General features: G+C 43.6%; 1 protein-coding gene and 1 long non-coding RNA gene across 5 annotated transcripts in view; one reads left to right on the top strand and one right to left on the bottom strand.

The window, feature by feature from the left end:
- Positions 1 to 17,685, top strand: part of SMARCC1 (SWI/SNF related, matrix associated, actin dependent regulator of chromatin subfamily c member 1) — a 195,230-nt gene that overhangs the window by 168,818 nt on the left and 8,727 nt on the right. For all 4 annotated transcript variants that reach the window (XM_001154676.8, XM_016940956.4, XM_009445383.5 and 1 more), the window contains one exon: positions 1,980 to 2,241. In XM_001154676.8, the coding sequence (XP_001154676.1) occupies positions 1,980 to 2,241 (262 nt within the window). The remainder of the gene's footprint in view (positions 1 to 1,979; positions 2,242 to 17,685) is intronic.
- LOC129143617 (uncharacterized) lies at positions 2,241 to 12,097 on the bottom strand. Its single transcript, XR_008547253.2, has 3 exons — positions 12,010 to 12,097; positions 5,896 to 6,026; positions 2,241 to 2,538 (listed from the first exon to the last, which is right to left on the bottom strand). It is a non-coding gene; the product is annotated as an uncharacterized LOC129143617 (long non-coding RNA).

Genomic DNA, 17,685 nt, shown 5'->3' with positions numbered 1-17,685 from the left:
TCAGAGTCCTAAATTCCTAGAAAGAATGATTAGAAGAAAGCAAAACCAAGGATCTGTAGCCAGAATATTTAGATTTCCCACCCCACCTTTTACAATCATTTTGCCTCTTACTTACTAATCTGATTAGTCTTCCTGCAGAACTGGACTTCCAGAAGATTCTCTTGCTGTTTACATCTTACATCTCCCTTCTCATCATGCACACAGGAAACTGAACCAGGCCAGGCTTTACCCTCTTCAGATTACCTTTCCCAGAAAATGAAGAGCCCACACTAGACTATTAGGACCATGGTAGAACCCTGTCTTGCTTGTTCCTGGTAACCCTCAACCTCTCTCAAAATGTTTTGTTTCAGAAAATCTCCCTCTCCCCAAGGAAAGTCTACAAGCCAGTTACCAAAATCCAGGACATAAGCTATACCGTTTACTCTCTTTATTTGTTCTCCTCTTAGCCTGCTCATGCATCTTTTCTTCATACTGTGTTCATGGCCTGTCTTCCCACACCCCATCTGTCCATGGAAATACCCCAGTTGCTACTCCTATAACCAGTGATGCTTCTCACTCAATTTCACAGGGATTTTCCCCAGTCGGCCCTCTGCCAAAGGCCCAGATTTTTAGGCTAATTCTCATGCTTATTCCATCTAGTTTTTGCAAATAATAGTGTGTAGTGTTTATCCACAGAACTTGCTGCCCCCAAAAGCAAAAATGTTATACTTCCCTAACCTATTAAATGCCTCAGAATAGTGCTATTGGACAGAAATATGTGAGCCATATATATAACTAAAATTTTCTAGTAGCCAAATTAAAAACAGGTGAAATGATGTTTTACATAATCCAGTATATGTAAAACCTACATATATACATTGTTTCTATATGTAATTTATATGAACAATTTTTCATATTAAGTCTTCAAATTTTACTGTGCATCACCAACAGCACATCTCATTTCATGTTAGCCACACTTCAAGTGCTCAGTAGCTGTGTGTGGCTTCTAACTGCTGTATTGGACAACACAGCACTAGAAAATGATTCCCAGTGACTTAGATTTTTCTATCAAAATGATGGGATGGAGATGTTATTGAAAAGAAGTGGGTTTATTAACCCTCCTTATGCTTATGATTTTTATACTACTTTCAGAGATCTGGATTTTCATTTTCATGCATGTTCAGGTTGATTTTCTTTATCATCCCTGAATTAAATTAATTTAGGATAGGCTTCATTCTCTGAACTAAACATATAATACTGTATTTCTCTTTATTCTCATTTGGGTGCCAGAAAGATTATCTTGAATATTGAAATGCTTGTAGTTGTTAAACTAAGATTCATGCAAATTTTTTTATAGGCAACTAAAATATTCCGTGAATGTGTCACCAAGTATAATTTTGGGTACTTGAAAGCTAAGATTTGCAGTGGCACTGCCAAAGTTCCACATAGAGAAATGCATATCTTTGCAGCTAAGGCCACGTCAACTCATGCAGAGTAATTTAACTCTGGTGTTATGTTCTAAAATAGACAGTAACCATGAGAGTATCACATCCAAAAGAGAGCACATAGGAAGGTTGGGTGAACTTGAAATGTTAACATCTGAGGAACTATTACAAGGACAAGAGAGGCTCGTTTTACCTGGGGAAGACTCAGACAGCCATAGAAAGTATTTTTAGATATCTAAAGGCCTGCCAAACATAGAGGGGATTACATGTGTCCAAGTGAGCCCAAAGAGCAGTAGCCCTACTGCGGGAAGATTGCAAGGAAAGACTTAGACTCAACATGGAGAAGACTTTGACCATGGTAACAGATGTCCAAATGGAAATATGCTACTCAGGAAATAATGCCTTTGTTCTCACTGTAGAAGGTGCAGGAAGTGAGGTGGTGATGTCAGTGTGATGGGATAGAGGGAATTCAGGCATTATGTAGTTGTCCTTTGTGTTATCCAATCCTGAAAGCCTCTTCTGGTGTCATTTCTCTTCCACTTCCTTTGCTTACAGCTAGAACAACAGAGGCAGCAGTTGCTTACTGAACGCCAAAACTTCCACATGGAACAGCTGAAGTATGCTGAATTACGAGCACGACAGCAAATGGAACAGCAGCAGCATGGCCAGAACCCTCAACAGGCACACCAGCACTCAGGAGGACCTGGCCTGGCCCCACTTGGAGCAGCAGGGCACCCTGGCATGATGCCTCATCAACAGCCCCCTCCCTACCCTCTGATGCACCACCAGATGCCACCACCTCATCCACCCCAGCCAGGTAAGAGGAAGGCCCTGCTCTTGGAAAAAGCTTATGGTCACTACAGAGGCACAGAGCATCATTGGGGCCAACCACACAGTTGGTGTTTTCTGATGAAGACTGCTCAAAATTTTCATTGTCATCTAGAAAATTGTAGGCATGTGAGATTTAGGGTTATCGCCATATGAAGCCTTCCATGTTCTTTTTCTCTCCATGTTCTTTTTCTCTTGGTATGATGCCTTTTTGTTGAGTAGGTCGGCCTCTGATTGGACAGTAATATCTCAGAGTTCATTCAGAATTTATCTTGGATTATTGATACTGTAAAAAAAATTATAGACATTTTCAAAGATAAATACGCACAACACAGCAAACTCCCATGACCTGGTTTCAACAACCATCATCTTTCTGCCACTTTTACTTTTTGTTACGGAAATCTTCAACCACAGATAAAGTAGAGAGAATAGTATGATAATCCCCCATGTACCTATTGGACAGCTTCAAAATTATCAACATTTTAGAGTCTGTTTTTATCTTTTCTTCCTCACTTTGGGAAATGAGATAGACTTCAAATGTATCTCTAACCAATGGGAGTCTTTTTTTTTTTTTTTTTGAGACGGAGTCTCGCTCTGTCGCCCAGGCTGGAGTGCAGTGGCGCGATCTCGGCTCACTGCAAGCTCCGCCTCCTGGGTTCATGCCATTCTCCTGCCTCAGCCCCCCGAGTAGCTGGGACTACAGGCGCCCACCACCACGCCTGGCTAATTTTTTTGTATTTTTAGTAGAGACGGGGTTTCACCGTGTTCGCCAGGATGGTCTCGATCTCCTGACCTCGTGATCCGCCCACCTCGGCCTCCCAAAGTGCTGGGATTACAGGCGTGAGCCACTGCGCCTGGCCGGGAGTCTTATTCTTTACATAACTATCATCACCATCAAACATAAGTAATCATAATTCCTAATATCATTTGTTAAATATCTTTTGAGTGCTTAGTTTGTTTGAATCAGTATTCAGTTAAGATTCACACATTTGTTGACATGTCTCTTAAAAATCTATGTAATAATTCACCTTCCCTTTTTTGTGCCATTTATGTGTTGAAGAAACCAGGGTTTTTCCACAATGTGGCTGTGCCTGATTGTACACCAAAGGTGCATAGTGTCATGTCATATGTCCTTCTAACCCCCCCACACAAACACACATTTCCTATAAACCAGAGGATTGCTCAGGTTCAAATTCACACTTTTTTTTTTTTTTTTTTTTTTAAAGACACTGTCTCGCTCTGTTGTCTAGGCTGGAGTGCAGTGACATGATCATGGCTCACTGCAGCCTCAACCTCCCAGGCTCAATCAATCCTCCCATCTCAGCCTCCTGTGTAGCTGTGACTACAGGTGCATGCCACCACACCTGGCTAATTTTTGGTTTTGTTTTTATAAAGATAGGGTTTCGCCTTGTAGCCCAGGCTGATCTTGAACTTCTGGGCTCAAGCAATCCTCCCGCCGCGACCTTCCAAAGTGCTGGGATTACAGGCATGAGCTCTACCACACCCAGACAAGATTCACTTATGAGGTCAGGCATTCTTGTAATGTCAGTTTTTCTTTTTGTGATAATTAAGATTGATCAATAGTTCTGGTGTTGTCAGTCGGATCATCCATTATAAAAATCCCCATTCGACTAAATTGTTTTAGAATTGAGCGTTCAGAATTGCTTCTTAAATTAGCTATTTTAGGCCGGGCGCAATGGTTCATGCCTGTAATTCCAGCACTTTGGGAGGCCGAGGCGGGCGGATCACCTGAGGTCAGGAGTTCGAGACCAGCTTGGCCAAAATGGCAAAACCCCGTGTCTACTGAAAATACAAAAATTAGCCAGGTGTAATGGTGCACATCTGCAGTCCCATCTACTCAGGAGGCTGAGGCATGGGTATTGCTTGAACCTAGGAGGCGGAGGTTGCAGTGAGCCAAGATTGTGCCATTGCACTCCAGCCTGGGTGACAGAGCGAGACTGTGTCTCAGTTAGTTACCCTGAAAATCAGTTCTTATAGGAAAGCCTGGATAAATGCTTCATATTTTCCCTCTATTGGTTATCTGTATAATGAGTTGCTGCCCCCCAGTAACCAAAGGTGACCAGCAAAGGGTTTTTTTGTGTATATTTTTAATATTGTAAAATTATAAATTTTTTAATATTTTGTGTGTTTCAGTCTATCATAGATACTATTTGTGTTTCTTGTTGCTTCTTAAAAGAGGTTGGGTCTCACTGAGTTGCCCAGACTGGACCCAAATTCCTGGGCTCAAGCAATCCCCCTGCCTCAGCTTCTGAAGTAGCTGGATTATAGGCACGTTCCACTGTGCCTGGCTTTTTTTGATGCTAAAATTGTCCCATTTGTAGCTTGTGAGAACTGTTTCGAGTTGGCTATTATTTACTAAATTTTAACTACTTTGGAAGTTGAACTCATAGTTCCTTCAAGCTTAACTGCCAGCATCATTAAAACCTAAGATGTACTTTTAATTCCAGTTCACCCCCCAAACCCCACATTCCTTCTCTTCTTAGAGGGCAATATATATGGGTGTGGGCTGTGTATTATGTTAGTCTAGTGAAAGTCATCTTGTAAGATTTTTATAGTTTGCTTATCCACAGTAATATACCAAGTGCTTAGAGCCAAAGTTTGTGCTTTTGGGGATGGGATGCAAATTCTCTGTCCAAGTCACGGTATTATCAACACACTTATTCACAACCCAAAATATATTTTAGGCTGTAGTTTTAATAGTTTTTATTGACTTTACCGAAAAACAGGGCTAAGTTTACTTTGGGAAGCTTTCGTTTACACACACTCACAGGATTAATTTGCAATCATAAGAATTACTACCATCGTCAGACTTGCCACTCTAAATGACATTTGTGGAGATAGCCTTAGAAGTTTACCCTGCTCACAACAAGATGCATTCTTTTTCAGTCTTATTTCTGTCTACTTGAGTGGATCTTAAATTCTCTGTATGGAATCAGATTTTCTCCAGAGTTAAGCTTTCAAAAGATACAAATGCTTAAGAGTTCACATCTCAAAGTAATTTTTCAAGAACAATAGTTATTTAAAAATTAAATTCCTAGGCCAGGCTTGGTGGCTCACACCATTAATCCCAGCACTTTGCGAGGCCAAGACTTGAGGATCGCTTGAACCCAGGAGTTTGAGACCAGCCTGGGCAATATAGAGAGAAGCTGTCTCTACCAAAAAAAAAAAAAAAAAATAGCCAGGTGTGGTGGTACTGCATACCTCTAGTCCTAGCTACTCAGGAGGCTGAGGCTGGAGGATCACTTGAGCCCAGGAGTTTGAGATTGCAAGTGAGCTGTGATTGTGACACTGCACCGTTACACTCCAGCCTGGGCAACAGAGTGAGACCCTGTCTCTGAAAAATAAATAAATAAATAAAAATTCAGTTTCTGAAATACTGGGATAAACTTTTAAGAGGAGGTTTACTGTAGCTACTTGGTATTTGGCTCTTGATGGTGCTAAAGCATCATATTCACATTAACTGCTCACAGAACATCTAAGGAGTGCTAGCATCTGCGTTTACTTTGTAAAAGATGGGCAGAGAGGTGCATCTACTTTCTTCCCTAAATGAGATTTTGGTGATAATAGGTGTTTGTATGCCATGCCCCTCACCCACATTGTTTCACTTATTTCTCATTCTCACCTTACAGTTGAAGAACTGATGCATGGCAAGGCCGCATAGCTTTGCTGCATGGTAGAGCCAGGATTCACACTGAGCTCCATCTGATTCCAAGGTGAGGCCAGTGCCACAGTGCTGCCTCCCGTGACGGAAGACTAAGGGGATTTATAGCAGATTCAGATACAGCTATTCTAGTGAAGCAGTTCCGCAAACTAGAGTTCATAAAAATAGTCTTTGGAAGAGAAATAGGTCATTTTAATCTTTTTACTTTCTCACAAAAATAGGCTTTTCTAAAGTGAATTTGTAAAGGAAAGAATTATTGAGTGCAGTGCATGATGAGAGGTTTTTTTTTTTATTTTTAGTCTATGACAAGATAGTCTCATGATTTTTTATTGAAATAAAATGTACATTTTGGATAATGCACAATCATAAATATTCAGCTGAGTTTTTTTTTTTTTTTTACTTCCTTTATACTTGCAGAATTGATGAGTTTTAACAGAGAATATTCATGTGTAACCAACACACAGAGGCCCTCATCATACTGAGTCACCTTCCCTTCCAAGGATAACAACTGTCCTGACTTCTAGCGCCGTAGACTAGTTGGGCTGGTTGAATGTTATCTAAATGTAACCACAATTATATTTATTATGTCTGGCTGCTTTCCTTGTTTTGTTTTGTTTGAGACAGACAGGGCCTTACTCTGTCACCCAGGCTAGAGTGCAGTGACATTATCAGGGCTCACTGCAGCCTCAACCTGCCAGGCTCAGGCCATCCTCCCACCTCAGCCTCTTGAGTAGCTGGGACCGCAAGTGCACACCACGACACCCCACTGCTTTTTAAATTTTTTTGTAGAGACATGGGCTCACTATATTGCCCAGGCTGGTCTTGAACTCCTGGGCTCAAGTAGTCCTCCCGCCTCCGCCTCCCAAAGTGTTAGGATTACAAGCATGAGCCACCATGCCCGGCCACATCTGGCTTCTTCCACTCAACACTGTATATCTGAGATGTGTCCACATTATTGTTTGTGGTTGTACATTTGTTCCTTCTGTTTGCTATACAGTGTTCTGTGGCTGTACTATTTATTAGTCTGTTCTGTTGGACATTTGACTGATTTCTGGATTTTAGTTATTATGAATAGTTTGTGCTGTTGTGAAATACATGAGCACGTCTTTTGATAAGACATATATGTACATTTCTGTTGTATATATCCCTAAGGTGTAGAATTGAGTATTTATGAACCTAAGAGTGGATCATAGGATATGCATATGTTCAGATTAATAGATGCTGCCAAACTTTTTGCAAAGTGGTGGTGCCTGTTTACACTCCAGCAGTATGTGAGAGTTCCAGCAATTCAAGATAATAATTTTTCCAAATTACCCCTTTTGTTGGGTTGCTTTGGAGTTTGAATATAAAATCAAGTCTGTTAAAGAGTAAAATTAAAAGCAACAGCACATTAGGCTAGGCGCGGTGGCTTACGCCTGTAATCCCAACACTTTGGGAAGCCAAGGCAGGTGGACCACTTGAGGCCAGGAATTCAAGACCAGTGCCTGGCCAACATGGCAAAAGCCCATCTCTACTAAAAATAGGAAAATTAGCCGGGTATGGTGGCACACGCCTGTAATTCCAGCTACTCAGGAGGCCGAGGCACGGGAATCGCTTGAACCCAGGAGGCAGAAGTTGCAGTGAGCCGAGGTCATGCCTAAATTAAACCCACTATTTAATTAAACCCACAGTAAATTAAACCCACTATTTTAAAGTTACCAGTTCAGAAAAAGCTGGTTCTAGCACGTAGGTCTGATAGACCATATTCTAAAGGTCAGCTAAAAAGGACTTTCAAACCAGGGCAAGTAAGATTGTCCGTAGCATTTTGGGGCCAGAATGGCTTTAGTCTCTGAGTTGCCACAGGGTAAGGTAAGAACTATGAGCAGGTCCTTCCAACTCATGATTCCTAAGTTCCAGAAAAGTTAACAGGCCACAGCTTACATTGGGAGCTGAAGATTATCTGGGTCAGTTGGCTGTCTTTGGTATTTGGCTCGACTTTATGATATATGATGGGAATAATCAGCTTCTGAATGCCAGTAAGGTTGGGGAAGTGCTGAGAGGAGGGACTAGGCAGATTTATTACCAAGTGGTTAATTTTTCATCTCTCTGGCCTCTGTATAAGTATGCAGATAAGTTACATGTAATTCTTCTCTACAAAACTCTCCATCAGTTAGTGGTAGAGCCTGTTAAAGTAGCAGCTTGGTATTATGAATCTGCTAGGCTTTTAAACACGGACTTCTAGGTATGAATGTAGCTGGTATAAGCTGGCACCTGTACATATTCCATTTAGTTTGTACCGATACCTCTGTAAGTTCTTCAGCCCCTCTGCCCTGTCCCCTACCTTTGATTCATCAAATGCTTATAATTTTTGTTTGGAGACTACTGCGTGCATGCCTCTATTGCTCTTCCTTGGCTCTTATTATTTGGTCCTACTCCTAACTCACCTGATAACTCCAACTTTTGGTAGATTTTGTTCCTGTCTCTTATAGTGTCCCAACTTGGTTTCTTCCTACCAAACAAAAAGGCACAGGAAGTATCTGTAGTAGAATGTTTCTGGTATCCAGTTGGCAAATGGAAACTGAAGGTTGGCCCCAACTGTTCTTAGACCACCTTTAGGTTTTGTTGATCTTAATGAAATACACAGCACTGCATTTCATTCCTTTTCATTTAAACTATAAAATTATATCAAATGATGCCTACATTAAGATTATCCCTATAAGACTGCCATTCCAGATGGCAAAAGGTGAATAGTCATAATAGAAACCAATTCTTAAGCACATGTGTGGTATTCCCTTGACCACACCCTGGGCCATGGTATCTGTTAATATGAAAGCACATGGGGAACCACAGAGGAGAATGGCCTAGGTGGTGGCTGCTGTTTGCTGAGGTGTGCTGCTTACTCAAGCAGGAGGGCACCTCTGACTGCTTGGGATCTCCTTTTTTTTTTTTTCTTTTTTTAGACAGAGTTTTGCTCTTGTCACTCAGGCTGGAGTGCAATTTTGTAGTCTTGGCTCACCTCAACCTCTACCTCCCAGGTTAAAGCAATTCTCCTGCCTCAGTCTCCCGAGTAGCTGGGATTACAGGCACCTGCCACCATGCCTAGCTAATTTTTTTATTTTTGGTAGAGACAGGGTTTCACCATGTTGGCCAGGCTGGTCTTGAGCTCCTGACCTCAGGTGATCCACCCGCCTCAGCCTCCCAAAGTGCTGGGATTACAGGTGTGAGCCACTGCACCCGGCGGGATCTCCTTTAAGTTGAGATGGTCAGGACTGTAGGAACTTCAGCACATGTTTAAAGGAAGATTACCTATCATTAAGTTAGAAGGAAATGACAGAAATCTAGTGTATAATTACAGTGGTAAGCTCTGCTCTCCATAGGCATGGATGTATTTTAGTAGAGACAAGGTCTCACTATGTTGCCCAGGTTGGTCTCAAACTCTTGAGCTCACGCAATCCTCTCGCCTTGGCCTCCCAAAGTGCTGGGACTATAGGAGTGAGCCACTAGGCCCAGCCCGTCCTAGGCATTTGTAATAAATGAGGCACTCTTGAATATTCCTGCCTCATGGATCTTAAGTCAGCTGCCTGCACTGGGGAAGCCTTCGTGTGTACTCTATGTGTGAAAGCAGAAGGAAAGAACATGTTTGATTTAAATATTTTCATTGTTTCCTCATTATTAATAGTGTAAGAATTTTTGGAAGTGCCTAGAAAATCAGAATAGAATTGGTCTGATTTGATGAGAACTCAGACATAATACAATGGTATTCTAATGATAAAACTAGAATGGGCTGGAAATGATGGCTTACGCCTGTAATCCCAGCACTTTGGGAGGCCAAGGCAGGCAGATTGCTTGAGCTCAGGAGTTTGAGACCAACCTGGGCAACATGGTGAAACCCTCTCTCTACAAAAATAAAAAAATTTGCTTGGTGTGGTGGCGTGTGCCTGTGGTCCCAACTACTTGGGAGGCTGAGGCAGAAGGATCACTTGATCCCAGGAGGTCAAGGCTGCATTTAGCCAAGATTGTGCCACCGCACTCCAGCCTGGGCGATAGAGCAAGACCCTGTCTTTTAAAAAAACTGGAACTTTTTTTTGAGACAGGGTTTTGCTGTGTCGCCCAGCCTGGAGTACAGTGGTGCAGTCATGGCCCACTGCAGCCTCGAATTCCTGGGCTCAAGCAATCCTCTCACCTCAGCCACCTGAGTAACTGGGACTACAGGCATGTGCTACCACACCCAGCTACAGTTGGCTTTTTAAGCCCCTCAGACCTACTTACACAACCCTACCTCATGAGAAATAAAGCTCAGGAAAGGATTACAACCAATCACCACTTTCTAACCCACCCCTGGACTCAACCCCACACCGAAAAAGAAAAGCAATAGCCTGGCCAGGCATGGTGGCTCACGCCTGTAATCCTAGCACTTTGGGAAGCCAAGGTGGGTGGATCACCTGAGGTCAGGAGTTCAAGACCAGCCTGGGCAACATGGCAAAACCCCACCTCTACTAAAAGTACAAAAATTAGCCGGGTGTGGTGGCAGGCAACTGTAATCCTAGCTACTCAGGAGGCTGAAGCAGGAGAATCGCTTGAACCCAGGAGGCAGAGGTTGCAGTGCCGAGTTCACACCACTGCACCACTCCAGCCTGGGCAACAAGAGTGAGACTCCATCTCAAAAAAAAAAAAAAAGAAAAGCCGTAGCCCATCACATCAGCCAAGATTTTATTATCTGCGGTGCCTTTGGTCCTACTTACATGCTACTTTCCGGAGTAGCCATGCTACTTTCCGGAGTAGCAGGTTACCCTCACAAAGAGAACAGTGAGGGCCCAGTCTTCAACAAAGAGAGTCTGTCACAGGCATCCCCAGGAAGCTGCTGTGGGGAAGGCACAGTCTCTGAGGAGCCTGGGCTTCCCCTCACTTGGCCCTGATTTTGTTATTTCCATTCTCCAGGAGACTCAGCCAGAGGATGTGCTATAGACAGTTAGAAATGGATTGATGAAATGTGCTCAAGACTGGAAATTCACAGGTTCCCTTTCCTAGATTCACTTTCTTTTCCTACCCTCCTTTCCCAACCCAAAGTATAAAATTAAGGTCCTTTACTAATATTCCATTAAGTGTCATGAGTGTAATGCTTTAGTAAAAGATATAATAAACCTGAGAGAGAATGAGGGATTTTTCTACTAGTTAAACCTAATTTTAGCAAAGCTTTTAATTTTTCAGGCTTCAGATGCCTGCTGTTTAAAAAAAAAAAAAAAGAAAAGAAAAAAAGCTTGTATGTAGGTCAGACTCCCACCATTCTAAGCTTTTGATACTGCTGTTTTGATGCCATGTCTCTCTCTCTCTCTCTCTCTCTCTCTCTCTCTCTCTCACACACACACACACACACACACACTCATTTTCTTCCTCTCCCTGTCTGCTGGGAAAAAATACCTGATTTTTTTTTTTTAATGGAAAAGACATACATCCTTTACTTTGTTTGCTAAGGCCTGTTCCTATGCATTTCAGATTTGTGTGGGCCAGATCTCTTAATGTTAGTAAGAATTAATGGAAATGCAGACACTGTTGTTCATTTAAAAGTGGTGAGACCTATATCAGACACCACAAAAACCATAAAGATGTTTAGACTTCTTAAGGACAAGGGTTGCTTTATGCGAAATTGATTTTGTCTTCTCCTGAGTCTTCTTAAATTCTACCCCATTTCACATTTCATCCTTGGAAGTTACCTTTTCTAAGGGGAAAGTTACTCCTTAGAAAGGAAGGTGGGGTAAAGGAAAAGAGAATGGACCTCAGGGTCAGAGAGACCTGGATTTGAATCTCAGCTCAGTCTCTTGTTCATTGTGACTTTGCGCCAAATTACATAGCTTCTCTGAGGCTTGGTTTCCTTATCTCAAAACTAGGCCCTTACCATCATCTTCCTAACAACCTGGAGGCTTCAGAGAGATAACTGTCAAATCACCTGGCACGGTCAACCCTTACTCAACCTTATTCTTACCTCCTTTCCTGTCTTTTCTCTAAACCCACTGCCCCAGGTACACCAGTGCTGAGTTGCTTAGCATCTGACAGAAGGAACCTCTGAATGGCAAAGGGACATTATTCACTCTTAGGTACCTCTTGCTTTCCTGAGAGATGTTTGTTTTTGCAGGGTGCCATAAGCAGAAGTAAATTGCTTTTCCTCTAGACCTTCATTTTTGCTGCCAAGGAGCCGTTGTCCTCTCATACTCAGAACACCTGTATCCCAGTGGCTTTATGACCTTGTTTGTGACAATAGGATAAAGAATCTTTTTCACAAGGCTTTAGAATTTATAATAAATGAAAAGAAAGGTTTTTTTTAGCTGTTGGGCTAACAGCCTTGGAAAACCCTAAAGCTGCCCTATTCCAGCTTGTATTCATAAAGATGTAGGGTAATAGGTAAATGGGCCACTGCCACTGAGCAGATAGCTTTGGAAATAGTACTACTGGGCCTAAGAGCAAGAGCCTGCAGGCATTTCCCAGTGCATGATAGGTAGACATCACTTTGTGGGTGTTTGTCAATCAGCCAGTGATGCTCCTCTTTGCCAGATTGTTTCTTGAATAGTTGATTTCTCTGCTGGAACATATATTCTGAATTGCTGGTTCAGAAAGTAATTTCTGTCTGGAGCTGAGCATGGGGCAAATAATGCATCAATCAGTTTGGTGACACCAGGGTTTGCATCACGTCGTCTCTGAGCACCTGTTGGACCCCTCTCCCCCAGACCTTGATTGTCAGGGGTGCACACTGGCTGCAAGCACCATCTCTAGAATCAGAGTACCTCTATCAGATCTGAGCTCCCTCATTTACATGCTTTATGACATTGGGCAAGCTACTTAATCTTTGTGTCCTTCCCTTTCTTCCACAGGGATAATAGTGCCTGGTTTATAGTGTTGTTATGGGGATTGAATGAGTTAACATTTATAAAGCTCTTAAATATAGTGCCTACGGCATAGCACATGTTTCCTACATAGTTTCCTGAGACTGCTATAATAACTTTTTTGAGGCAGAGTTTGCTTTTGTCGCTCAGGCTGGAGTGCAGTGGTGTGATCTCTGCTCACTCTAACCTCTACCTCCCGGGTTCAAGTGATTCTCTTGCCTCAGCTTCCCAAGTAGCTGGTATTACAGGCATGTGCACTCCTGGCTAATTGTTGTATTATTAGTAGAGACAGGGTTTCACCATGTTGGCCAGGCTGGTCTCAAACTCCTGACCTCAGGTGATCCGCCCTCCTCAGCCTCCCAAAGTGCTGGGATTATAGGTGTGAGCCACTGCGCACAGCCTGTCAGAATAACTTAAAACAAGAGAAATTTATTCTTACTCTCTGGGAAATCAGGTCCAATATCCAGCAAAGCCATGCTCCTTCCAGGGTATATAGGGAAGAATCCTGTTCCTTGTCTCTTCCAACTTCCGGTGGCTTGCAGCATTCCTTGTCTTATGGCCACGTCTCTCTTTGCTCCATCTTTACATCACCTTCTTCTCTCTCTGTCTTTGTCTCTCTGTGTGTGTGTGTGTCTCTCTCTCTCTTTTTTTTTTTTTTGAGACAGAGTCCCTCTGTAGCCCAGGCTGGAGTGCAGTGGCGCGATCTCAGCTCACTGCATCCTCCACCTTCCAGGTTCAAACTATCGTCTCCTCAGCCTCCCAAGTAGCTGTGACCACAGGCATATACCACCACACACAGCTGATTTTTATATTTTTAGTAGAGACGAGGTTTCACTATGTTGGCCAGGCTGGTCTTGATCTGCTGACCTCAAGTAATCCACCCACCTCAGCCTCCCAAAGTACTGGGATTACAGGCATGAGCCACTGCACTGGGCCACATACATAGCTTTAATCAATAAAATCTCAGGAAACCAAAACTCAGGGATTGAGAGAGAGAGGAGGAGACCTGTGAAGGGCGGCAATATGTTCTTCCTAACTTGTTTAAGGCCTCTGTCCAGGTCGGACTTGGTGGAAGCGAGCAACCTGTACCTGTTGATAAACATGGGCAGCATTATTTCTCCTAGTATATGGCTTCCCTTTGTCACAACAAGTCCATTAGGAGTGTTCTTTCGTCTGCAGGCTAGAATATTGTACTTTTTAGTTTTAAAAGTAGGCCTCCTGTTTCCAGCAGCAACAAAATCATCTCCTGTTGTCCTTCACACCACCTAGAATACCATTAGAGAATCATTAGTAGTGATTTAGAGTGTGGAAAACAAAGCATTGCTTTTATTAATGGCCTAGCAGGTGATGTGGGGTAGGAAGAGAACAAAAAAAGGGATTCCAAAAGGGAGCTGGGACAGTACCACCTTAAAAACAAAGGTGCCTTTTTGGCAGTTTGTGGAGAATCTTAGAACAGTAAGTCTCTGTTTGCCACTGCTCTATTTGAAACTCTGGGAGTTCTATACCTTCCCTTCACCCATACCTCTGTATTTCACTATATGGCTGCCCAGCCTACATCTGTTCCCAAAGCAAAAAGTTCTGTGTCTTCTTCACGTCATCCCATCTTCACACTCCCAGCAGTCAGATACCAAACCCAAATTCATTTTCCATCTCAGCTCCATGCTCGCCCTTCCTTCTTGCTCTGTCTCCAATCCCGAGGATGCCTCTTTTTACAGAACCTGCGGCTGGGCACAATAGCTCACACCCATAGTCCCAGCAACTCAGGAGACTGAGTTAGAAGGATCATTGAGCCTAGGAGTTTGAAACCAGCCTGGGCAACATAGCAAGGCCCCATCTCTATAAAAAATTAGCTGGCGTGGGCCGGGCACGGTGGCTCACGCCTGTAATCCCAGCACTTTGGGAGGCCGAGGCAGGCGGATCATGAGGTCAGGAAATCGAGACCATCCTGGCTAACATGGTGAAACCCCGTCTCTACTAAAAATACAAAAAATTAGCCGGGTGTGGTGGCGGGTGCCTGTAGTCCTAGCTACTCGGGAGGCTGCGGCAGGAGAATGGCATGAACCCGGGAGGCGGAGATTGCACCACTGCACTCCAGCCTGGGCAACAGAGTGAGACTCTGTCTCAAAAAATTAAAAAATAAAAAATAAAATAAATAAATAAATTAGCTGACGTGGTGGTGCACACCTGTAATCCTAGCTACTCAGGAAGTTGAGGCGGGGGCATCACTTCAACCCAGGAGTTCACTGCTTTAGTGAGCTATGACCATACCACTGTACTCCAGCCTGGGTGACAGAGCAAGACCTCATCTCTCTTTTTTTTTTTTTTTTTTTTGAGACTGAGTCTCGCCCTGTCGCCCAGGCTAGAGTGCAGTGACGCAGTCTCAGCTCACTGCAACTCCTGCCTCAACCTCCTTAGTAGCTGGGATTACAGGTGCGTGCCACCACGCCCGGCTAATTTTTTTATTTTCATCATGTTGGTCAGGCTGGTGTCAAATGCCTGACCTCATCATCTGCCTGCCTCGGCCTCCCAAAGTGCCGGGATTACAGGCAGGAGCCACCGCCCCTAGCCAAGACCTCATCTCTTTAAAAAAAAAAAAAAAAAAAAGAAGGAACTTGCAGAGTGCTATCTCCATCTCCTGTTCCTTTCTGTCTCATCAGCCTGACGTTCAACCCATACTTCTCTGCAAAGGCACTTTTTCTCTGCTCTAGGCACTAACTCCTCTGCATCCCTTCTTAAAGCTTTCCATCCTAGCTGGGCATGGTGGCATGCACCTGTAACCCCAGCTACACAGGAGGCTGAGGCAGGAGAATCACGTGAGCCCAGGAGGTCTAGTCCAGCCTGGGCAACATAGCAAGACCCCATCTTTTTTCTTCTTCTTCTTCTTATTTATTTATTTTTTTTTTTTTGAGACGGAGTCTGACTCTGTCGCCCAGGCTGGAGTGCAGTGGCATGATTTCAGCTCACTGCAACCTCCGCCTCCCACGTTCAAGCAATTCCCTGCCTCAGCCTCCCGAGTAGCTAGGATTACAGGTGCCCACCATCACACCCAGCTGATTTTTGTATTTTTAGTAGAGATGGGGTTTCACCATCTTGGCCGGGCTGGTCTTGAACTCCTGACCTCTTGATCCACCTGCCTTGCACTCCCAAAGTGCTGGGATTATAGGCGTGAGCCACCACGCCCAGCCAAGACCCCATCTCTTAAACATTTTCTAAAAAATTGCTTTCCATCCCACAGAAAATTAGGTTCAAGCTTCTCTTCTTTTCAGAACCTTTCACTAAGTCCTCTGTAGCCTTACTTTTGAAGTCCTCACCCCTTGTTCTACATGCATGACTCCTTTTTGAATTAATGTAGCCCTTTTTCCTTTGAATCATGACAGACCCAGCAGTTTTGTTTTGTTTTTGTTTTTGTTTTTGTTTTTGTTTTTGTTTTTGTTTTTGTTTTTGTTTTGGGGGGGGGGAAAAAAACCTGGCCGGGTTTGGTAGCTCACACCCGTAATCCCAGCACTTTGGGAGGCCAAAGCAGGCAGATCACGAGGTCAAGAGATTGAGACCTTCCTAGCCAACATTGTGAAACTCGGTCTCTACTAAAAATAAAAAAATTAGCTGGGCGTGGTGGCACGTGCCTGTAGTTTCAGCTATTCGGGAGGCTGAGGCAGAAGACTCACCTGAACCAGGGAGGTGGAGGTTGCAGTGAGTCGAGATCGCCCCACTGCACTCCAGCCTGGGCAATAGAGTGAGACTCCCGTCTCAAAAAAAAAAAAGAAAAGAAAAAGAAACCTTTATAAGCCTCGGTGTAATACAGATGAAAGATAGTAAGGTACCACAAAAGGGTATGGTATTTATATAGATGCTGCATATAAATGGTACCTCTCAGTAATAATGGGAGTGACATTAACATTATTTTCTGATTGTTTTAACTTAGGCTTGGCTGTGTGTTTATTTTATTTTATTTTATTTATTTATTTATTTTGAGATGGAATTTCACTCTTGTTGCCCAGGCTGGAGTGCAATGGCTCATTCTCGGCTCACTGCAACCTCCACCTCTCCGGTTCAAGCGATTCTCCTGCCTCAGCCTCCCGAGTAGCTGGGATTACAGGTGCCCACCACCACATCTCGCTAATTTTTTTGTATTTTTAGTAGAGATGGGGTTTCAACATGTTAGCCAGGCTGGTCTCGAACTCCTGACCTCAGGTGATCTCGCCTCGGCCTCCCAAAGTACTGGGATTACAGGCGTGAGCCATCGCGCCCGCTTGGCCGTGTGTTTAAAAAAAATTTTTTTTAACCCATACACAAACTTTCCTGGCAGATTATTCATGGTAGCCAAAAAGTGAGAACCGCCAGATGTCCTCTTCAGGCTGTGTGGTCCATCCACAGCAGGGAGCACCACCCAGCACTGAGAGGAACAGCCTGTGGCTGCATACAGAACCGGTGACTCTCCAGGAAATTACCCGGAGTGAAAAAAAACCAATCCCAAAATGTTGCAAACGGTGCTTCCACTTATGTAACATTCCTGCAACAACAGGTCAGAGATGGAGAATAGAGGAGTGGCAGCAGGAGTCAGGATGGGTTGTAGGGATGTAGGTATGCAGATCTTATCAAGGTCTACCTGCTGTGCTGCAGCATATCCCCTGGGGGTGGGCCAAGGCACCCAGGATTTCTGTTATTTCTTACTGGTTTGTGGATCTACAAGCATGTGGCCTCACAGTCCCGCCACAAGGATGCCTGAGTCCTTGGGTCCCTGCTGTCCCAGGTGTTTTTAGGATTAGTCCTATCCCTAATCCCTTTCCTTCACTTTACTTACATCTCATCCACAATTCCAAGTTACTCACAAATTTTTATTGATCAGCTGGAAAGTCTTCATTTTTTTTGGCTTGCTCCTTCCATAGTTTTTCCTTGA

This window comes from Pan troglodytes, chromosome 2 (assembly GCF_028858775.2).
Source record: "Pan troglodytes isolate AG18354 chromosome 2, NHGRI_mPanTro3-v2.0_pri, whole genome shotgun sequence".
NCBI classification, from domain to species: domain Eukaryota; kingdom Metazoa; phylum Chordata; class Mammalia; order Primates; family Hominidae; genus Pan; species Pan troglodytes.
Note: the sequence above shows the minus strand (reverse complement) of the source record. Positions and strands in the feature narration are given on the sequence as shown.